General features: G+C 53.4%; 3 protein-coding genes across 3 annotated transcripts; 2 read left to right on the forward strand and 1 right to left on the reverse strand.

Moving 5' to 3' along the window:
- Positions 1-276: 276 nt before the first annotated feature.
- LOC111161211 (transmembrane protein 88) lies at positions 277-938 on the forward strand. Its single transcript, XM_022524793.1, has 2 exons — positions 277-506; positions 613-938. Exons 1-2 carry the CDS (start codon positions 297-299, stop codon positions 880-882), a joined length of 480 nt encoding a protein of 159 aa, XP_022380501.1. The 5' UTR covers positions 277-296; the 3' UTR covers positions 883-938.
- An 806-nt stretch (positions 939-1,744) lies between these two features.
- On the reverse strand, positions 1,745-2,786 carry LOC111161099 (N(alpha)-acetyltransferase 38, NatC auxiliary subunit). Its single transcript, XM_022524582.1, has 3 exons — positions 2,436-2,786; positions 2,061-2,244; positions 1,745-1,903 (listed from the first exon to the last, which is right to left on the reverse strand). Exons 1-3 carry the CDS (start codon positions 2,514-2,516, stop codon positions 1,791-1,793), a joined length of 378 nt encoding a protein of 125 aa, XP_022380290.1. The 5' UTR covers positions 2,517-2,786; the 3' UTR covers positions 1,745-1,790.
- Positions 2,787-3,040: 254 nt separating this feature from the next.
- LOC111161098 (cytochrome b5 domain-containing protein 1) lies at positions 3,041-7,711 on the forward strand. The gene is made up of 4 exons (XM_022524580.1): positions 3,041-3,340; positions 3,445-3,521; positions 3,657-3,875; positions 4,283-7,711. Exons 1-4 carry the CDS (start codon positions 3,139-3,141, stop codon positions 4,511-4,513), a joined length of 729 nt encoding a protein of 242 aa, XP_022380288.1. The 5' UTR covers positions 3,041-3,138; the 3' UTR covers positions 4,514-7,711.
- Positions 7,712-23,423: the final 15,712 nt, after the last annotated feature.

The following is a 23,423-nucleotide window of genomic DNA, read 5'->3' on the forward strand; positions in this document are numbered from 1 at the left end:
AATATGAAAAATAAAATCAGAGAAAAACACCCGGTTTTGATAACGTGCTGGAGCTCGCGGGGCGCGCACGCGGGGGAGGGCTGCGGGGCCCGGCTGCGCAGACCCCGGCGGGGCGAGCCCCTCCCCGAGGCGCCTGTGGAATGTCCAGAGCGCTGGTCCGCTCCTCGGGCTGGGGGGTGCCTAATCCTGGAGCTGCATTCCAGGATGAGGGGGGGTGGGGAGAGGCTAGGCCGGGGGAGGGGCAGGAAAGAGGGCTATAAGGGCCGCGGCCCCGGCGGGCGGGAGCCAGGCAGGCCATGGCGGATGTCCCCGGCGCACAGCGACCGGCTGCCGGTGGCGGCCCAGAGCCTCGGGACCCCCTGGACTGCTGGGCCTGCGCTGTGCTGGTCACGGCCCAGAATCTGCTGGTGGCCGCCTTCAACCTCCTCCTGCTGGCGCTGGTGCTGGGGACCATCCTGCTACCCGCTGTCACTATGCTCGGCTTCGGCTTCCTCTGCCACTCCCAGGTGAGCTCGGCCCTGCGTGCGCGGGTGGCGGTGGGGTCCGCGGGCCGCAGCTCCCCTCCCGGTCTGTCCCGCCGGCTTGGGCCTGACGCCTGCTCTCCTCCCACAGTTCCTGCGCTCCCAGGCACCTCCTTGCACCGCGCACCTGCGGGACCCGGGCTTCACGGCCCTGCTGGTCACCGGATTCCTGCTCCTCGTGCCGCTGCTCGTGCTAGCCCTGGCCAGCTACCGCCGCCTTTGCCTGCGCCTCCGCCTGGCCGACTGCCTCGTGCCCTACAGCCGAGCCCTCTACCGGCGCCGGCGCGCCCCGCAGCCGCGGCAGACCCGGGCCTCACCAGGGGCCCAGGCCGCTCCCACATCAGGAAAGGTCTGGGTCTGAGGACCCGCGAGTCAAGAACCACCCTGACGACTGCCCCCACTTCCAGTTGGCCCAAGGACTTGAAAAAAAACGGGGTGGGGGGTGTCTCCTGACCTACTGCGCTGCCACCTGTGCCTAAGCCGGGTTCCAGCATCCCCTCAGGGAAACCGGAGCCTTCGTGGACCCAAAGCTGGCGGAAATCCGCCACACCCCAGAAAACCCACTTTTCTCCCTGAATCCTGAACATCTGGGCTGGACCCTGCCCACCCCCATCCCCCACTCTCCCGTCCCTCAGGACAACTGAACCTCGTGTGGTCCCTCTGCTGGTGCAGCTCCTCTGGGATCTACGGGCTGAGGGGGCGAGATTGGAGGGGGAGCGACCGCACATCAATAAAGAATGAGCTGAATGCGTCCCTGGGATCCTGTGAATAGGAGGATGGCACAATTCCTGTCACTCCTGCCCTGTGCCCAGAAGCAGGAAACAACATGGGGCCAGGGCTGCGGAGCGCATCCTTCAGCCTCCCGGGGGCCTTCCCTTATCGCGGTGGCCTGTTCTTCCTGGCCAGACCCCAGAGCTCTGTCCCTGACTCTCAAGTTACCTCCCCCTCAATAGAGTGGAGAGGGCCCGGCCTCTATCGCCTGCCTTGCTCCCCTTGGGGACCCGAGCCCGTTCTCTGACCCCAGCTTGGAGGAACTCGGTGTTGCCAGGCCGGGGAGGGAAACAATGGGCCTTCCGGAGCAGGATGACACCCCCTCCAGGCGCAGTCCTGGAGCAGTGGCGTGGGAGGGAAGATGGAGGGGCCCACCCTGGGGCCTGCACGTCCAGGGTGGGGAAGGCGCGCTGACAGTGTTCCCGACACGCCAGCTACATTCGGACACAAGGCACTTCGTTGCAGGTTTAATGGTCTGCCGAGCACGCGCGGCCGCGGTCAGAGATAGGGAGGCCCCACCAGGCTCTCCCGCTGCACTTCAATAGAAACGATGTGGTGGCCGGGTACCATGGCCAGGCCCAGTACACGGGGCTCCCCCGCAGAGAAGGAGTCTGGAAAGAAGGGGCAAAGCGTCAGGGAGGCAGGCCGGCGTCGGTCCCGCCCCTTCCAGCCCCAGAAAGCAGGGGTGCAGCCAGACCGTGCGCGGGAAGCGCCTCCCAGGAGGGAGCGCCGCCGCACCAGGTGGGCGTGCATCCCCCAGGCACTGACCCGACGGCTTGAGGAACTCCTGCGCCGAGCCCAGGATGACATTGCAGTCGCGGTCGGTGCAGAGGAAGCAGCCGACCAGGGTCCGTCCATCTGTCATGCGAATGCGCATCGTCTTGTTGAGCAGCGCCTCCAGCTGCTGGCGGGCCCGCGCGGCCGGCGAGTCCTCGCGCTCCCCGTCCGAGTCCTGCGCGGGGCGGGACACGCGCTGAGATGGCACCGCCCCCCCCACCCGCCCCGCCGCGGAACCACAGCTCCCGACAGCCCGCGGGGCGCTCCCACCCAGCCCAGAGGCTGCCGGGAGCTGTGGTTCCCCCTCCGGCCCCCCATCTTGCCCCCAGGCTGCCCCTCGATCCCAGAACCCGAGCCCGCGCTAACCCCGGCGCTGGAGCTGCTTTGACGCCGGCTGCAACAGCCATTCTCCTCTCGTAGCAGCATGGTTGGTCCAGCCCCGGCCATTTGCCCCGGGGCCTCTTCAGGTCTCGTCAACTTCCTAAGAACCTTTCGAGTCCGTTGGTCTGAGATCTCGCGAGTGCTCCCGACCTCTTTTCTTTCACGAGATCACCTCTCCTCCTCCCCCTCGTCGTCGTCTCCGGGGCAACTGCAGAGATCTCGCGAGCTTCTCCCACTCCTCCGGCGCCGGGGCTCACTGCGCCCTATGGCGCCGGATGTCTTAATATATCGCGAGAAGTTTCACCGCTTTAGGTTCATACAGTTCCTTCAGGAGGCCTGGAATTGAGCGGAATGACCTCCTCTTGTCATCGCACTCCACCCCATCCTCCCTTGCTTTTCTGCCTCGCCAGTCAGTCCTAAATATCCGCTCCAGCCCAGACCACTCTGAAAACGGGGGGCGTGCGCTTTCCCCCGGACCTCTGGAGGAGGGAACTCAGTTACTTGAAAGCCAGACTCACACTACATTTCCCGTGAGCGCGCACAGCTCCCGCCCTCCCCCGCCCCCCCCGCGCCCACGTCCGATCTCAGTAGACGGTGGCCGGAGAGGGACAATGGTTTCCATGTCAGCGGGCCCACGCGCTCGCCAGGGGAAAGATGCCGTGAGTGAGCGAGTGCGTGCTGAGGGGCGATGAAGCGACCAGAGATGCGGGTGGCCGGTAGTGCAAGAGCCATGCCGCGCCGAGGCCTCGTGGAGGGGCCGGACTTTGAGTTTTTCCAGCGTCGCTATTTCACGCCAGCCGAGGTGGCCCAGCACAACGTGCCGGAAGACCTGTGGGTGTCCTACCTGGGATCCGTGTACGACCTGACGCCGCTGGCTCGCAAGTACAAGGGTCAGGGCCGCGCCTTACGCCAGGGTCAGGGTGTGCGTCGGGGGTTGGGGGGCAGGTGCCCGGTCCTTGGGCGGCTGGCACTGACGGCGGCTGCTCCTTCCCAGGAGACCTGTTGCTAAAACCCATCATTGAAGTTGCGGGCCAGGACATCAGCCACTGGTTCGACGCGAAGACCGGAGACGTGAGTCCTGCCGGAGCCCGGGGTGGGAGGGCGGAATCGGGCCGCGGGAGCGCGGGACGGGGCGGGGGGAAAGGCGGGAGCTGGCTGGAGCCGGAGATCGGGGGAGATCGATCTCCCGCGATCGCTGCTTTAAAGATCCGCAAGCACGTCGACCCGCTGACCGGCACCCTGAGATACCGCACCCCCCGGGGCCACTTCCTGCACGTCCCGCCGCAGCTGCCGCGTTCAGACTGGGCCAATGATTTCGGGAAGCCCTGGTGGCAGGGGGTGCGTTATGAGGTGGGGCGGCTGTCTGCCAAGACCCGCAACATCCGCATCATTAACACGCTCACGTCGCAGGAGCACACGCTGGAGGTGAGAACCCGGCGGCAGCAGGTCGGCGGGAACTGGGCGTCCCAGCGAACCTCGGAGATGTTTAGGCCATCGGCTCTCCGTAACCAGTGGGAGCTGTGTTTTGGGTAGCGTTTGCAGTCGGACTCTTATTAATGTTCTCTGAGGAAGGGATGGGGAAAGGGGGCAGTGACTTTGACCCTTCAGGGCCATCTGTTTGTTAGAAGTGGCTGCCACAGAGACAGGTGACACTTTGGGGCTATTCAAAGCATGTTGGCGCTCTGGCTTCATTTGGGAGAGGCTGCCAAGGGAGACATGCTGGTCCCAGCACTACCATCTGTGCTCCTGGCCTTGGCTTGGGGCCCACATGCACCTGTGTGTGTCTCATCCAGAATCGGGGCTGGGGGTGGGGGCACTTTCATGTTCTGCAGGTGGGGGCCGAGGAGTCCATGTGGGAGATCCTGCACCGCTATCTCCCCTATAATGCACACGCAGCCAGCTATACATGGAAGTACGAGGGCAAGAAACTGAACATGGATTTCACCCTGGAAGAGAACGGGATCCGGGATGAGGGTGAAGATTTTGACTATCTCAACATGGACAGTGCCCTCTACACACCTGCCATTCTGCTCTACTTCAATGATGACCTCACAGAGCTGTAGGAGTGGAGCCGAAAGCTTATGTAGACTCAGGATGTATTTTGAGTTTGGCTGTTTCTGTGCCCTGGAAGGGGGTGGGGGCGGAGTGCGGGACGTAGACCTCCACTCCACTCTGGGAACTGGCCTGAGGTTCCCGTGTCCCTCTGAAGCGTACAGGTCCTACTTCCCAGGCCCACTGTGATTAGCTCAAAGTTAGGGAGAATGCTAGAAGCACATTCATTCATTCTCAGGAGTGACACAAGAAGATGAGGTATTTTGGATTAGGGAGACAGCCAGAGCTCAGGCAGAACTTTCTGATGGTCGGAAAGGGAGGAGTCCTACACAGGGATGAGGGATGGGAGAAGTTTCATGGCAGTGATGGGAATGGGGACGGCTGCAGGAGGATGGGACTGCCACAGACAGGAACGGGAAGTGTCCATCGCTGGCCATACGGAACTGGCTGATCTGCCTTCTGAACTTGATAGTTGAAACCCCAAGGGGAAGAAAGGAAGTGAAGGGGTAGTCGGTAATTCAGTCCGGAGCTTATGGTACGTGCCTCGTACACCCTTTTAAATAAAACTACTCCGAGAGATGGGCACCATCGCCACGATTTTACACGATTTTTAGATTTCTTTTTGAAGCTTAAAAGATTCTTTCCATATTTGGCTTTAGTAAACGATTGATGACCCCAGGCAGCATCCCATCCAGCAAGTAGAGGGAACTCCTGAAGCTCGGCAAGATTTAGTGGCAGGAAGGCACACTAGTTAGTGGCCAGGGTGCAAACTCAAGTCTAAATCTGAAGCTGATGTTCTTCCTGTGTAGAGAGGCTCTCCCTGTCTTAGGCTGAGAGTGGCCGGGTTCGTCTCCTTTAACCCCGGTGAGGGAGGGGAATGAGGATGACAGGAGGTGAATTTCTCAACAGTCTTGGGCCAGAAAGGATCAGGGAGAGAGGTGCATGGGCCTGCCTGGCCAGAGTGGGGCAGGAGGTGGGGGGGGGCACCAGAGCCCAGACAGGGGAGAGGAAGCACTGGGCCTGCTGCCCAGGCGTTTTCGGAGAGGCTGGCCAGGAAAGGCATGGCCAGAGGCGGAGACCTGTCCCGGCCTCAGCACTTTCTGAATCATGGGAGACTGAGGGCTTCCACTCGGGCCCATGTGATACAAGAGGCCGTGAATTCACAGAAGCTTTCTGATGTGCAGTCAGCTCTGCAGTGGTCTCACGTGTATCTTGTCCTCTCAGTGACACCGACTGGAGAACCCAAGCTATGCTGCTGCTCCAGCACCAGCCTCCGGTCTGCCTAAACTGCCCCCCACCCCCCGCACCCCCAGAGTCTCCCACCACAGCGCCTCCTGCTGGAAACGCCCTCCTCTCCTCGCACCCTGGTCACTCTCCAATAGACCCCAGCTCCGCAGTGCCTCTGGGACACGTCCTCTTCCTCTCGGCCGTCATCACCGCTTGGCCGGACTGCCGTGCACACGTTCCCACCAGCCTCCCAATTCCACATCTGACCCCCACGCAGCAGCCTGAGTGAGCGCTGAGAACCAAACCCAGGCATCTGACTTTCCTTCCTTCAGAGTCTTCAGTGCCTCCTGGGTGCTTCAGGAACAAAGTCCCGTCCATCCAGAGATGTTGCACAAACCAGCAGGTGCCCCCTCCCCTGCCAATGCCTCTCCTGTTCCCTGTGTCCCAGCCACACGGGCTGTCTCGCAGCCCACGGAGTGTCTCCCTGCCTCAGAGTCCTCACACACACTGTTCCCTCTGCCTCCACACGCTTCCTGCCATCCCCCAACTAGCTGACCCTACATGCTTCTTCCTCGGGATCTCTTCTGACTCCTCGGTGTAGAAAGCAGTGTTTTCTATTAGATTGTTTCTTAGCATCACACTTATTTCAGAGTACTAATCCAGTGTAAATTTTAAGATTACGGATGTGATCGGCTGGCTGGCGGCTGGACTCTAAGCTCACGAGGGCAGAGCCCGTGTCCATCTTGGTCACCACCGTATTCCCAGTGTCGGGCACACAGTGGCTGCTCAATAAATTTTGATGGAATGTCCTCCACTGTTGAGTGAATTCATCTGTCCATAAGAACGAGTGTGGATGGGATGTTGTGTCCTGGGAGGCAAGGTGAGACCGAGAAGCAGGACATCTAGTTCCCACGCTATCACAGGCTTCCCTGTCCCTGTTCCCTCAGAAGGAAGACCACTCGCTAGAGGCCTTCCCCTCTTTCCCTTTTGGGGGGAATCCACCTGCCATTCCCCCATATGGCCACCAGGTGGCTGTCATCACCCACAGAGGCAGGTTGCGGGGGTCCGGAGTGGGGCAAGGGAGGGAAACCCCACCCAAGCTCTAAAGAGGTCGCAATCAAACGTGGTTCCCTGAAATGGACAGGTGGGAGGGAAGGACCCAGAAAAAGGAAACACCAGGTGGCTACTGTTTCATTAGCGTTAGGCCACATTCCAGTCTAGGTTTTGTCCACAAGTGGGAAAGGAGTCCAGTTTGAGGGATAAAACCCACCGGATGGCACAGGTAGGGGCTCTGATGACAGATGCGGGTGTTTAGGGCGACGTGCAGAGCTGTGGAAGGAATACAGAGCGCGCATTTCAACGAGGATACGGTACACTCCCTTAGTGATACTTACCGACGTGTTTGTGTCTGTGTGTGTGTGTGTGCGCAAGTGAAGCTTTTTACGAGACATTCCCCTGTTCCCTACACATCCAAGGCCCGCTCTTTGCAGGAGGAGAATGTAAATAAACGCCTCGTCAGAAATCTAGAAAGTCGACAGCACACGAGCATGGGCTCCAAGTCCTCTTGTGGTGACCTCCTTCGTTCTGCAGCCGGGTGCGGTGACAGGCGGAGTGACAGGCCTGTCCTCAGTCAACCACAGTGACATCAAGGGACTCAGCTGGCTGAGATTTCCTACGAGCGGCCGTCCCTGTGAGCACGGATCGCTGAGGAGAGTCAAGACCCTCATGTCCTTGCATGGGCGGCCTGCTGTCACAGGATAAAACCCACACGCGTGAAAGCTGAATGAAGACAGTACCGGGCCACGGAGTAGGTCTGGGTCTGGAAAAGGTTTCCACCCTCAGGGCAAGTCACAAGTGGATGCCCCAGGTCTCGCACTAACTCAACTGCCTCAGCGTCTCCTTCTGCTGAGTATGAGGACTGATGCAAAGCACACCGGCCTGTAACAAACAGTGATGAACGGAAGGACGAAGTGACAAGTAAAATAAGACTCATCCTAGGGGCACCTGGGTGACTCAGTGGGTTAAGTGTCTGCCTTCGGCTCAGATCATGTTCTCAGGGTCCTAGGATCGAGCCCCACATCCGGCTCTCTGCTCAGCGGGGAGCCTGCTTCCCCCTCTCTCTGCCTGCCTCCTTGTAATCTCTGTCAAATAAATAAAATCTTAAAAAAAAAAAAAAGACTCATTCTAAAGCAAGCACACGTTCTGTCTCATTGAGCTGTCTATCCTACCGCTGCCCGCAATTAAGCAGTGGCCTGGTGAAGCTTCAGTATTTTCCCAGCAGTCCTTGGCCGACCCCCGAGCACATCTGAGAGGACGCAGGTAGTACAGGACCCTTGGGGGCGAGGGCGGAGGGACAGCGTGTTTTCTGTTGACGCGCACGACAAAGGCAGGGGCCGCAGCTGCGGAGGGACCCTACAGACAGCGGGTCGGGAGCCGGTCAGAACCGGGGTTGTCTTCGCACGTCTCGTGCAAGCGCTGCGCGCGCACTCATTAACCACACAGTTGTCACGCGCGTCGCGTGCGGGCCTGCTTCGGGTCCTGCGGATGCAGGAGGGTCGGGTCGGGCCCTGGGCTCGGCCGTCTCGTGGGATAAACGGTGAACACAGAGACAGCGCCGCGGCACATGGGACTGAAAGCGGATGCGGCAGGTGCGTGCGCGTGCGCACAGACGCGCGCACACAGGCAAACGCGCACGCGCGCGCAGAGACAAGCACAGAGACGTGCACGCACACGCATGCACCTGCTCTAAAACCAGAAACAGAGCCACTCCACAGAGTCACGGTCAGCCGCCCTGAGGCTTGTCCCGACGCTGCCACGGCCGGTCTGTATTGCTTGGAGACCTGCGTTCGCCTGCGTTCGTCACTTACTCCATCACCCGCCATCACAACAAACGGAAACACTGTTTTGTGCACACTGCGCAGCGAAGGACACGGGAGCAGAGAGCGATGAACGGACTTGCCAAAGGTCACACAAATACGCGGTGAGTAGCCGCGGTGGGCTCCCAGCCAAGGCCTGATGAGGGCCGTCCACTTAGCCACCAAGCGAGCGCCACCTGCCACCCGCTGCTGGACACACACAGGACGCCAGCCTGGTCCAGCTGCCGGTGGCTGCTGCTCAAAGCCAGCCCAAGACTTGGGGGCCTTCAAAGGGCCCGGATCTTTATTTTCCTAATGGACCTGGGATGTGGGCAGGGTCTGGGGAACCAGGCCAGTGGCACGTGGAGCTGCAGGATTCACCTGCAAAGTGGCTCAGGGGCACGGCCCCCAGGTGCTGTTGGCCGTGGGCATCCCTCTGTGTGGCCCCCCCATGAGGCAGCGTGACCTTCCTCCCCGGGGGTGGGATGCTAGAGCACAAGCTCTGGACAAGCAGGAGGAAGCAAGCCTCCCATCCAGGGGGACTAGGCCTCGCTGCTCAGAGGGAAGGGGTCAGAGTTACGTTGTAGTAAATCTGGGCTGGACGCGAGATCTTCTGAAACCCCCCAGGCTCCCTTCTGGCAAGACCTTGTCTCCCCCGCTGGCCCCCACTGTTCCGAACACTCCACCCCCCCCACTCCTGGCTTGCCCCAGCTTCTGTCCCCTAGAGGCTCTGCTCAGCGTCACCTCCTCCAGACCCCTCCAGCCATGTCAAACATTCCTTCTCTCTCTCTCAATGCAATGGAAGTATTTAGTGTAATTCAGTCTAGTGTCCCTTTCCTCCCTTCATAGACTCGAAGCTCCCGGGGGCAGACAGCCCCACACCTCCCTCCCTTGGTGCTCAGCCCAGGGCATTTACTCAAAGAGGTGATAAATGCTACAAAAAGGCTAAGATGAGGCACGTCTGGGGAGATCAGTGAGGGCATCTGGGAGAGGCATCACCGGCAGCTGAGAGCTAAAGTCGAGGGAGGAGCAGGAGAGGACAGAAGGCTTCCCACAAAGAATAAACAGCACGCATAGGGCAGAGTTTAGGGTAAGAGACAGAGGCCAGGGAGGGTGGGCGATGAGGGGTGTGGAGGCCAGACCAGGTCTGCTGCGGCTCTCCGAACCTGGCTTTGGTTTGTTTGCTGGGCTGTAAAATTCACCCTTTGAACTGCTCCAGGGTTACGGGTTTTCTAGGGAGAACAGCACAGTCAGAACTGCATTATAAAGCGGTGAGTTGCCTACAATGTCAAAAGAAGGGACGGGAGGGGAGAAAAGTGGGGACGGTCTGGAGAGGGATGGAGGTGGCGGGGACTAAGCTCAGGGCCGTGGGGGTCAGGGAAGGCGGACCAGAGTGAAGACAGAATCACCCAGCTCCATGACTACATGGGGGCCGATGCGGGGCAGAAGGAGGAGACGAGGATGACAACCCACTGTCTGGCCCCGGGGAAGAGCCTGGAAATGGGGCCAACCGTTGGGAGCAGGAGAAGCTACAGGCAGGCCTTCGGGGGAGGTGCTGTTCGTACCCCAGGCTGCAGATCTTCTCGCCTTCATTCGCGCTAAGTGAATCTCTGCACGGTGAGAAATGCCCACCGTGGACAGGGTGCTTTAGGGTGACAGCTACCAACTGTCACGCGTCTTACAGCCCGCGCTCTCTGCAAGGTAGCTCCCCTGATCCCGACAGCCCTGGGAGGGAGGCCCTCACATCCCTGTGTCACACACGTCCCCATGTCTCTCTCCTTCTGCCCCCTCCCTGCTCACGTACATGCGTGCTCTCTCTCTCTCAAGTATATAAGTAAATCTTAAAAAAACAAAAAAACAACAAACAACAACAAAACGACTACAACAACAAAACCCCAAAATGACTCTCGTTGTCTGGAAAGCTAGATGGCAAAAAGGCCCAAGCCCAGCCAAGGGGCAGGAGGGAGCCAGCGTGGGGTTGGCATTGACCGTGACAAATCTATAATCTCAAAGACAATTAATCAGCCAGGGGAGGTGGCAGGGCGGTCCTGCTCAAAGAGCTGGCTGCCGCTAGACGGCATTTCCAGCTGGCCGGCCAGTGGAGCAGTGTGAAGACACCGTTAAAAGGCAATGTCGCAAGGGGGGGAAGGGGTTGCCTTTGGCCGTTTCGTGCAGGACCTCTCAGCTTCCCTGACCAGCAGTGTGGGTCTGAACGGATCGGAGAAGAGAAAGACAGTGATTTGAGGCTTCGTGAAAAGCCAGCAATAGAAGCGTAAGCAGATGTGAGATCACAGAAGCCACGCGAGGACTATTTCAAGAAGGGGGTGGCAAGGGAAGGACTCAGAAATAGCTTCTGTATTGGCAGCCCAGGGGCTGGGGGTCGCCTGGCGGCAGCAGGTACCAACAGAGATTCAAGGAGGCCACCGGATAGGGAGGCAGGTCGTTCCTTCAGGAAGCGCAGCTGTCGGTGGGCACAGGGAGGTGGAGGGCAGTGGGGGGTGGCGGGGGTCCAGAGGACTTTTTTTTTTTTTTTAAGATTTTATTTATTTATTTGACAGGCAGAGATCACAAGTAGAGAGAGAGGCAGGCAGAGAGAGAGGGGGAAGCAGGCTCCCCGCTGAGCGGAGAGCTTGATCCCTCGACTCTGGGATCATGACCTGAGCCGAAGGCAGAGGCTCAACCCATTGAGCCACCCAGGTGCCCCCAGAGGACGTCTTTTAAAGACAAGGAGATGTGGTTGAGAAGGAGCAAGTTGAAGTAGCAGTAAGGGTCTCGGTGAACCCTTGGGCCCCAAGAAGGCAGCAGGGGTGGGAGGCAGAGCCCTGGGCCCCCCCCCCACCCCCCCTCAGGGACCAGCTTCAAATGGACCAACAGGAGGGAGGAGGGAAGCCCACAGGCTCAGTGTCTGGGTGTGGCTGTTTCTGGGGAGCCCTCATCTGGTGATCTGGCTTCTGGAAGGTGAGGAGAAGGTTTCCTCCTGGAGGAGGAAGGTTGGGAAAAGTCACCATGGGGAATGGAAAGGTGGCGGGCTAGGGCAAAGGATTTCTGAGCAGGGACGGGGTGGGGGGGTTCCCTGGGCTGCGCTGTGCATGCCGGGTATAAAGAGGCAGCAGAAGTGGCCATGGTTCGAGGTGTGTGGGAGGAAGTCGAGGACAGAGCACGGAGACCCCTGGCAAGACAGTGGCTGAAATGACCAAGCATGGGCTCTGAGCTGGACAGGGATAATGGACGGTGAAGGCATTAGAGTGTCTTATGGGTCCAAGAACAGCAGAGATGAGAGCGGGAGAGACAGAAAGTTGTAAGTAAAGCAGGGGGCTTGAATCTAGAACTTCGGAAGAGATTAAGTACAGAGGTGGGACGGGCATGGAATGGAGAGAAAGGTCTCCGGTTAGGGAGTCGAGGGCAGGACTGAACCAGGTGCCCTTCAGTGAATGAGGGACAGGACCAGGACGAGCACATGTGGCCAGAAGGAGAAGTGTCGGGGGGCCCAGCCAGGCTGCGGAAGCTCCAGGCCCCCCACGATTGGGGACCTGGAGTCAACCCCAGAGATGGGGAAACAGATTCCTTTGGGGCACCTGGATGGCTCCGTCTGGTAAGTATCTGCCTTCGGCTCAGGTCATGATCCCTGGGCCGGGGAGCCTGCTTCTCCCTCACCCTCTGTCCCTCCCCCTGCTCATGTGCTCTCTCCCCCTCTAATAAATAAAATAAAATAAAAGAAAAGAAAAAAGAAAAAAAGAAATAGATTCCTTTACATATGTGTGGTCTCTAGACTTATTTGCCACATTACTGTAAACGCACCGAACTTTGTGACCAAATATTTGATGTCATCTCCTATCCTTTCTCTTCCCGTATGTCTTTTAAGTTAAAATTTTTTAAGCTTCGTTTTATTTTTCGTTGTAAAACACGGGCCCTTCACAGAAAATTCCAGGTAGGCAAGCGTAAAGATGCAAAACAAAATCGCTGTTATTCCTATCACTCAGCAGAAACTCGTATTAACGTCTTAACCACATCCTCCTAGTATTTTCCCACATGGTTGCGATTATACTACATGTATGATTTTCTACTGCTTTATGCAACTCACATCAGATCGTAAGTTGTTAAAAGGGAACCAGGGTAGGACTTACAACGGTGGTTGTCTCTAGGAGAGGCACAAACCAGAAAGACACTGGAAAGTTCTGGGGTGCTGGAAATACGTTGTATCTTTACTGGAATGGTGTTCGCACAGGAGTACATATTTGCACAAACCCAAAACGTACGCCTGAAAAACCCCCAAGCGAGCGAACAAAAACCAAAATGAAATCAGATCGGGAGCATCTGCTCGTGCCATTTTGTCAATGGGGAAAAGGTTAATCAGTGAATCGAGGAGAGTATGTAGGTATCAAGTCAGGAAAGGATGGGTGTTGGTGAGGATGTGGAGAACGGGGAGCACGCCTGTGCTCTTGCTGGAGGGCAAGCTGGGACAGCCACTCTGCAGAACAGCATGGAGGTTCCTCAAGAACTTAGAAATAGAGCTACCCTATGACCCAGCAATCGCACTACTTGGTATTTACCCAAAGGACGCAGAAATTCGAATTCAAGGGGATTCACGCACCCTGATGTTTATAGCGTCATCATCTACGACAGCCCAATTACGGAGCACAGCAGGTGTCCATCGGTACACGAACAGATATATCAAGACATGGTACACACACACACGGGAATATTACTCAGCCAGAAAAAATGAAATCTTGCCATTGGCGAGGACATGGATGGAGCTAGAAGGGATAATGCTAAGTGAAAGTAGTCAGAGACAGACATATGCCTCATGATCTCACTCATACGTGGAATTTAAGAAACAAAGCAGAGGATCGTACGGGAAGGGAGGGAAAAACAGGACGAAATCGGAGAGGGAGACAAATCCTAAGAGACTCTTAATCATAGGGAGCCCACTGAGGGTTGCTGCAGGGGAGGGGATGGGGGGCTGGGCACAGGGTGACAGGCACGAAGGAGGGCACGTGATGTGGTGAGCACTGGGTGTTCTAGGCAACTATAATCACAGACCTTGACTTCTGAAACTAATATAACACCATATGTTAACTACATTGGCATTTATTTTATTTTTTTTTAAATTTTTAAAAGATTTTATTTATTTATTTGACAGACAAAGATCACAAGTAGGCAGAGAGGCAGGCAGAGAGAGGAGGAAGCACGCTCCCTGCAGAGCAGAGAGACTGATGTGGGGCTCGATCCCAGGACCCTGGGATCGTGACCTGATCCAAAGGCAGAGGCTTTAACCCACTGAGCCACCCAGGCACCCCCCTACACTGGCATTTAAACACAAATTTAAAAAAAAGCGGTATACAGATCAGACAAGGCTTTAAAAAATATTACTGTTGTTACATGTCTGTTACAGACGATGGAGTCACATGTCCCCTGGAAGAGTCTTCATGGCTGACACATGTCACATCTATTCTTGGGAGACTGGAATAGTTCTCAATAACAGATCAAAAATTTTCAATTAAAAACCTTCACAAGTAACATTTTTAAGGTTTCTCATAATCTTTCGTTGCTATCTGACTCTCTCACCAAAACTCCCTTGAAGGATGACCAGCTGCTGGGGCACCTGCTGGCTCAGTTGTGGAGTTTGGGACTCTTGGCCTTGGGGTTGTGGGTTTAAGTCTGTGTTGGATGTAGAAGATTACTTTAAAAAAAAATTAAAATCTGGGGCATGTAGGTGGCTCAGTGGGCTGAGGGTCTTGACTTTTGGTTTTGGCTCAGGTCATGATCCCAGGGTCGTGGGATCGAACCCTGTTTCCGGCTCCACGCTCAGCAGGGAATCTGCCTAAGATTCTCTCCCTCTTCCTCTGCCCCTCCCCACCACTCGTGCTCTCTCTCTAAAAACGAATAAAATCTTGAAAAAAAAAAAATAAAAATCTTAAAAAAAAAAAAAAAGTGACACTGCCAAAGAGAATACTTTCCCCGGTTTGCACTTAAAAAAAAAAAAAAAGCTGAGATATAATTTATATCCCATGAAGTTCATGATTTTAAAGTGTTCAAGAGTTTTTATTTTATTTCTTAAATTATTTATTTATTTGACAGAGAGAGAGAGAGAGAGCGAGAGAAGGAACACAAGCAGGGGGTGTGGGAGAGGGAGAAGCAGGCTCCCCGCTGAGCAGGGAGCTGGACACGGGGCTCGATCCCAGGACTCTGGCATCATGACCTGATCCCAAGGCAGACGCTTCACCAACTGAGCCACCCAGGCGCCCCCGAGCTTTTGGTAGAAGGTTTACAAGACTGTGCAGCTATCCCCACTCCCGCATTCCAGAGTGTTTTTGTCACTACAAAAATAAACTCCGACCCATTAGCACTCATTCCCCAAGGTCTTCTCCCGTCAAGTTGGGGCAAATGCTACTCTGTTTTCTGCCTCTATGAATCGATCTATTCCGACCTCTCGCAGAAGCGGAAAACGATATACAGCTTTTTGTATTTCGTTTCTCCCTAAGACAGAAGTCGCTGGGTCACATGGCAACTCTGTGTGTACGATTCAAGGAGCATCAGTTGGCGCCTTTCTGGCCCTCCACGAAGCAACCCACGGTACCCATCATGCTTGCTTCCAGAAGCTGTCTCCTCGTTCCACCATAGTAACCCTATCTGGCGCTCCTACCATTCTAGCAACTTCTGTTTTCCCTTTGGCTTCTCTTCGCTCCCGCCCATTCTTCAAAGTTCCTCCAAGGGTCTGGCCTCTACTCTTTACTTGATAAACCAACAGTTCTTACCCTTTCAAGAGCTACCAACATCTACTAGAACTTTCTATCATGACCTTACCACCCTAGCCAGATGGGGTCAACACACTACTTGCTAAGTACTTTCTTTCTTTTAAAGATTTTATTTATTTGACAGAGAGAAAGAGATCACAAGGAGGCAGAGAGGCAGGCAGGAGGGGGGGAAGCAGGCTCCCCTCTTGAGCAGAGAGCCCAATGTGGAGCTCAATCCCAGGACCCTGAGACCATGACCTGAGCCAAAGGCAGAGGCTTAACCCACTGAGCCACCAGGCGCCCCTGCTAAGTACTTTCTTTTTTTTTTTTTTAAGATTTTGTTTATTTGACAGACAGAGATCACAAGTGGACAGAGAGGCAGGCAGAGAGAGAGAGGAGGAAACAGACTCCCTGCAGAGCAGAGAGCCCGATGTGGGACTCGATTCCAGGACCCTGAGATCATGACCCGAGCCGAAAGCAGAGGCTTAACCCACTGAGCCACCCAGGTGCCCCTGCTAAGTACTTTCTTAATCGACATAGACCGCCCTTCTTCCTCCTATCTGCTGTAAATCTTAGTGCTCTCTGGGGGCCTACTTCAGATGCAACTACACAGGAAAGGTCTTCAGTGATCCCCCTCTCCCCACCAAGATCTCTCTTCTCTCAATTCTGATTTCACAGCCCATAGCAATGATCACTACCCCATATTGTTAATTAATTAACGGTTTGGCTTGTTTATGTCTGAACTCAAATGGCTCTCCTCCCAGCTAATCCCTTGGTCACTAAAAAATTCCCAGGCTGCTTTAAAAGATGCACAGAGAGAAAATATTGTCCTTCCCAGTGGTAACTATCGCAGTTTCTCATATATTCTTCTAGAAATACTTCATGGATATTTACATATTTTTTGTCTCATCAACAATACCATATTATATCTGTGATCTTCTATACCTTCTTCCCTTCCTACTTCTATTCCTTTTTAAACTTGAACCTCACGATTGTTTTCAAAAGTTTAACTTACATCACATTCATTGATTATACCTTGCTTCTGTATTTTTCTCCCCAAAGAGTTAGAAATGAGTGAAGAGTGATTTCTTTAGAGAAATTATACTACCTTTTGTCCCACTTGGCTTCACGTGCTAATGAGATCATAGGGCTACTTAAAATTCTTTTTCTTTTTTTTAAAGGTTTTTGTATTTGTGAGGGAGGGGGTATAGAGGGGAGCAGTAGAGGCAGGCTCCGCACCGAGCGTGGAGCCTGACACGGGCCTCGATCTCACGGCCCTGAGATCAACACCTGAGCAGACACCAAGAGTCACCTGCTCGACCAACTGAGCCGCCCAGGTGTGCCTGTTCACACACATAATAAATATTTTCTTTTTTTTCTTTTTTTTTTTTTTTTAAAGATTTTATTTATTTATTTGACAGAGAGAGATCACAAGTAGAGAGGCAGGCAGAGAGAGGGAGGGAAGCAGGCTCCCTGCTGAGCAGAGAGCCCGATGTGGGACTCGATCCCAGGACCCTGAGATCATGACCTGAGCCGAAGGCAGCGGCTTAACCCACTGAGCCACCCAGGCGCCCCATAATAAATATTTTTTTGTTGTAAAAATTCAGAATTCTAAATAGAGCTAAATACCCCTCATTATTCTTTCCCAAAAGTAACCACTCTTATCAATTTGATAGGTATTATGTCCAGAATTTTTAAAAGCATTTATATATTTATGTGTGTGTGTGAGTCTTTAGAAATATACAGCACTGATTTCAGTTTCTTTGGACATAAGCTAAATGATATTACAAAGTATACATTGCTTTCTGCCGTTCGGTAATATAGGAAAGAATCCTACCACGTAGATGTAACCGACTTCTTATCTGCTGGGTAGTTGATTTAGCTATTCCTTACTATCAGAGATGTGGGTGTTTCAATTTTTGCTCTCACAAATAATGCTGTAATGGATGTCTTTGTACAGGTTATCTTCTGGACGCGCCTTCATGTGCACGCACAAGTGTGATGACTTTCTCAGGGTAGATGGTAAGAAGTGGGATTCTGGGGGCGCCTGGGTGGCTCAGTGGGTTAAAGCTTCTGCCTTCAGCTCAGTTCATGATCCCAGGGTCCCGGGATCGAGCCCCGCATCAGGCTCTCTGCTCAGCGGGGAGCCCGCTTCTTCATCTGTCCTTCTGCCTACCTATGCTCTCTCTCTAATAAAGAAATAAAATCTCAACAAAAAAAAGAAGAAAAAGAAAACATGTATGTTTAAAGGTGTACTAGAGGGGCGCCTGGCTGGCTCAGTCAGTAGTCAGGGTCGTGAGTTCAAGACCCACATTGAGCAGACACATAACTTAAAAAATAAAAGTTTAAAAGTGTACTAGACACAATTAAGCTGACTACTGCCACTTCTACAATACAGTTGTTACAGAAAATAAGTTATATATATGGCCATCACTTTCATATATTAATTCTTTTAAGACCTGAGGACATCTCATTGACTTAGAAGTCATCTCATATGTAGTAGAAAGATCAGCAGACTAGAAATTGGAAGGTAGAGGCTCATGTCCTGGTTCTGTCCCTAACAACCAACTTGATCTCAGGCAATCCCTTCCACTTGTGGGCCCCCGTTCTCTACCACAAAACTAGATGAAACGAGGTTTCCTACAACACGGTCTCAACACCATTGACTGCAGGCAAGATGTTTTCATTTCTACTGAGTTTTTTAAATAAATATTTTCTTTATTTATTTGACAGAGAGAGAGAGACAGAGCACAAGCAGAGGAGAGGGGGAGAGGGAGCTCTTGACTGAGATCGTGACCTGAGCCGAAGGCAGGTGCTTAACTGACTGACCCACCCAGGAGCTCCTCTTGATTTTTACTTTAATAATTACTTGTAGCTTAAAATAAATAAGGAATGGGGTGCGTGGGGGGTCTCAATCAGTTAAGTGTCTGACTCTTGATTTTGGCTCAGGTCATGATCTCAGGGTCATGAGAATGAACCCTGCCTTGGGCTCCATGTTCACTGAGGAGTCTGCTTCTCTCTCTCTCACTCTCCCTCTGCCCCACCCCCTGCTTGTACTCTCTCTAAATAAATAAATATTAAAAAGTAAAATAAATTAGGAAGTAATTACACTGTCAAATCAAGGGTTTATAGATACTCTTTCTCAATCACATGAAATTTACCTTCTAAAGGACATGTGTTTGGGGTGCCGGCTAGCTCAGTCGATAGAACATGCAATCTTGACCTCAGGCTGTGACTTTGAGCCCCATGCTGGGTGTAAAGATTACTAAAAAATAATAATAAACTTAGTTACTTAATTATTTTTTACATTAGCTAGAGTAGCAAGGTCTATATTTATTTTTTAATTAATTAATTTTTAGGTTTTATTTATTTATTTGATAGAGACAGAGGGAACACAGGCAGGAGGAGTGGGAGAGGGAGAAGCAGGCTTCCCGCCGAGCAGGGAGCCTGATGAGGGGCTCGATCCCAGGATCCTGGGATCATGACCTGAGCTGAAGGCAGACACCCAATGACTAAGTCACCCAGGTGCCCCAAAAATAAACTTTAAAAACAAAAATTTTAAAAACAAAAATTCTGGGTGGTTCAGTGGGTTAAAGCCTTTGCCTTCGGCTCAGGTCATGATCTCCGGGTCCTGGGATCAAGCCCGGTATCAGGCTCTCTCGTCAGCGGGAAGCCTGCTTCCTCCTCTCTCTCTGCCTGCCTCTCTGCCTACCTGTGACCTCTGTTTGTCAAATAAATAAATAAAATCTTTAAAAAAAAAAATTCTGAAGGACCTTTAACTTAAAGTGAACGACTTAAAGAAAACTAGCAAGCAGACCACAGTACAGGGCGGTATGCAAATACAGCCAAACATGAATGTGATACACGAAGAACTGAAGTTCTTTGTGAAATCAAGAAGAGGTAGATTAAAGCTGTAGATCCCAGAGTTTTGGATTTTGATAACCGGCAAAATGTAAAAACAAACAAACAAACAAAAACCCGAAAAGTCAGTGATCTACATGGGAGTTGCTGACTTTTTCTTAAGTACGTTAAGAACAACAAAACTCAAACCTATATACCTATCTCTGTTATTTACTAAAAAGGAAGTTAAAATGTCGTATGATTATAAAAGAAGTACATGTTGAAAAACTTTCAAATTGTATAGAAGTATAAAAAGTCTTCCTTTCTTTTCCTTCATAAAATCTATGATGGCCCTCCTTCCATGCAGATCAATCTCATTTTTAGAAAGGACCTTTTTAACAAATACGCTATTAATCTGTAAGCATTCATATACACGTAACATATACTTGTTATGTATAATATAGTATATTCTATTATTTACGCTGCATAAAAATCTATAGAAAAACATGTAATCTCAAAACAAAGGACAGACCTTCCCAGGGAAAGACAAGCAGCAAGCTTACTTAGCCATCTGGAAACCACTGGTCTAGGCACCCTTCTCTCTGAAGTCCCATGATGAGGCATACCTGGGTGGCTCAGTCGTTAAGCAACTGTCCTTGGCCTGGGTCATGATCCCAGGGTCCTGGGATCGAGCCCCGCATCTGGCTCCCTGCCCTGCAGGAGGCCTGCTTTTCCCTCCCTCACTCCTCCTGCCTGTGTTCCTTCTCTGGCTGTGTCTCTCTCTGTCAAACAAATAAATAAAATCTAAAAAAAAAAAAATAAAATAAAATTCCATGATTAAGTCTGGCATATCCTCCGTATTTATGTGACTTTCATGATCCCTCATCTATATATCTCCAAAGACAACTAGGAACCTCTTTAACATTTCCTTGAGTAGAAAAATCACTGAGTGCAGAGTGATCTTTTCAGTCCTTTGACCTGCCTGGGGGACATGAGGACATGTCTGTGCCCAACCAATCGCTGTCACTGGTCCCTACATCAGAGTTTTAACCTGGGGTCCGCAGACGTCCGGGTGTTCCTAATACCATAAAAATATACGTGGTATTCTGCATATACCAACAAAATCCCTGAACGGCACGAGGCCTAGGGGTGCTGACCCTTTGTGCAGTGGAAAAACTCTCAACCCCCCCATAACATGACTAATGACAGCCTACGGTCGACCAGAGGCCCCAGCAATACCATAAAAGTTGGTTACCCCTATTTTGCATGTTACATGTATATATACCATATTCTTACAATAAAGTTGCAAGAAAATACTATGCTATTAAGACGATCGTAAGGAAAATACATCTATAGTTCTGTATTTAATGATTCCGTAAGTTTACATCATCTGTTTATGGGACAAACCATCTCTCAGTACCTTGGCCTCTACTGCCTGACAGGACATTATACCCTCGAGACCTTATACATGGTGGACGTGAGTTACTAATACCAGACATTAAAGATAAAAAGACAGCACGTGGTCTCTGTTTTTGTGCATAAGTTTGAACTTAAAAAAAAAAAAGATTTGGGTGATATTTTCAGGTAGCAAATGATAAAATCGTACCTGTGTGTATTTTACGCACTTGTGAAATACCTATACTTTTCTTAATTTTTTCGATGTTTCTAGGCTATAGAGCACATCTGCAAGTTTTTTTTTCAAATTATTGCACATCTCCAAAATATCTTCCAATATATTTATTGAAAAAAATCCGCACGTATGTGGACCCACGCGGTTCAAATTTGTGCTGTTCAAGGGCTTGTAACTTTCCACGAACCAAAAAAGATTAGAAGCTCTTGCTCTGGGTACGTTTCTTGCTTTTGCATTAAGGAAATAATCTTCTTGTGGCTAAGGAGTCCCTCACTGTTTTCTTCTAGTTCTTTCTTAGCGGGAGGGGGCGTCTGATTTCTGGTTTGCATTTGACAGGCTGTGTGCCTAAGTTCCTTGTTCTCACCTTAATGGTCTTCTCAGTAAAAACAAAAACCATCCTCCTCTAGCTGTGAGTCGTATGGCATTTTAATTTTGTACTGGATTTTTAGTTTTTCAAGTACAGAGGGATGGAACAAGGAGGGAGAGGCGTCCACGTGGACACCGGCAGGTGGGAAGACGAGCGGCCAGGGACGGGGAGACGTGCAGGCCCAGATAAAAGGCGTAAGGACGGACACACAGACAGGCTGTTGGGGGGGGTGATGAGTGACAGGGAGGCCGATGAGAGCGCCAAGAGAGACGCGGCTGGACAAACGGGTGTGGGGAGAGCAAGAAGGCAGACAGCCCAAGGAAGGAGGAGAACGAGGAGAGAGAAGACAAAGTGATAACAGTCTGCGGCCGCACGCGGCTGTGTGACGGATAAATGCCATCACATCCATTACTGCAGGCAGACAGGGAGAATCCAGCAGACAGATGGGGTGATGGAGGGATACAGGCCAATCAGACAGAAGAGGGGGAAGGTGGCCAATCAGAGGGACGCTCGAATGCAGCCCAAGACAGACAGTTGAGGGGAAAGACAGAACCGAGAAAAGAGAAGTGAGAGAGGGCGGGTGGGAAAGGGGCCAGAGGCCTGGAGGCCGGGGCTGCCACAGTGTGGTTCAGGAACGCGGGCAGGGAAAGAGCAGTGCATCCTGTGCAGAAGTTTCCTTGTCGTCCCCCTGGAGAGACCCGCACAGAGGCTGTGTCTTTGTTCCCCCCCAAGGACTGAGCCTCCCCATCCGAGGTGGCAGGGCAGAGGCGCCCGCGGGAAGGAGGCAGAGGGAGAAAAGTCATAGGAGGAAGCGGTGTTTCAGATCGGGAAGGGGCCGCGCTCGTTGCCCAGGCCCAGGGGTGGAGAGTCAGAGGCCTGTGAGGGCTGCACACGCCGCGTGCACACGGACGTGCCAGGGAGGCAGGGCAGGCCCGCACTCTGCGTGCACATGAGCTGGGCCCGTGGGCTCCCTTAGTAACCGCACCCGACGGACGGACTCGGTACTTTTCAGGTCCTTGGGGGCCCCCACGTCCTGTCTCAGCTGATGCATGGCTGGGACGTGAGGGGACCGTCGGTGGTGCTCGGTTCTCTGCAGGCAGCTCCCTACACGGAGGAGAAGCCCCTGGGAGGGACAGGTGCGTCCCAGGTCCCGGCAGTGCGAGCAAGCCGCGAGCAGCCGGTCAGCCAGGAAGACAGGTGCCCTAGAGTAGAAGCGAAAAGACGGGAAAAGAACCGGCAGGCCCAGTGACAAAGGGACGGAGAAAGAAGCATCCGGCAGGACTGGGAGAGGAGGAGGAGGAGGGCAGCAAACGGCAGGGAGGAGGGGAGACTGAGATCCTCGGAGACCCTCATCTGGCACGATGTCCAAGAAGCACGAAGTGGCGGCTGCCTCGGGGGCAGGGGACTGGTGGGGTGGGGCAGGGGGTGGCCCACATGGCCTGGGACTCCACTAGCGCCTCACACCGTTTGTGCCGCGTGTGGGCTACTGACTGGGAGGCGGAGGGACGCACCAAGACCACGAGAGAAGAAGAAAGGCGGGTGGAGATGTGGACCTGATGTGGCCGGAGATGTGGCCTGAGCGGAGATGTGGCCTGAGCATCGCAGGGGCCAGAGATAAGATGCAGCAGAAGCAGGCCCGCCCCGAGCGAAGGCCAGCAGCGGGGAAAGGCAGGGCAGGCGGTGCGACAGGAAGGCCCAGAGATGTCAGGGCAAGGGAGTTGCTGACAGCTTTGGGGTAGTGAGGCCACCTCCATGGAGCCCAAGTGGACGTGCAGCTGGAGGAAAAGGAGGCGAGCACTGGACGGGGCAGGGGGCGGCCAGCAGCAGCAGAGCAGGCAGGGCGGACCAGCGAGCAGACGGACGCTCCGGGAGGCGAGCAGAAAATCGCGGACTTAGCAGGCATACACAAGGGGAAGAACACGGAGAGGAGAAAGATAAGAGGCAAACCCAGATAGGGAAGCATGGCAGGGCCTGGAAGGTAGACAAACCAAGAGACGAAGGCTAAAAAAGTGACAGAGACAGGCAGGCGGGGAGACAGATGGCTGGAGAGAGAGTGGTGGGCAAACAGCCAGGAGAGCAGACAGACAACCAGAGAACGAGGCTGCCAGCCAGTCGGGGAGGAGCAGGCAGGCAGGCAGGCAGACACCAGAACAGGAGGAGCAGGTAGAGAGGCAGGCGGGAGCCAGGATCCAGGGAGGCAAAGCGAGAGAGGTCGGTGGGAGAGAAGAGAGGAGAGGAGAGGTGGGTGGACAGAGGGGGACGTGGACA

This window comes from Enhydra lutris, unplaced genomic scaffold, assembly GCF_002288905.1.
Source record: "Enhydra lutris kenyoni isolate GAN:26980312 unplaced genomic scaffold, ASM228890v2 scaffoldscaffold82, whole genome shotgun sequence".
Taxonomy (NCBI): domain Eukaryota; kingdom Metazoa; phylum Chordata; class Mammalia; order Carnivora; family Mustelidae; genus Enhydra; species Enhydra lutris.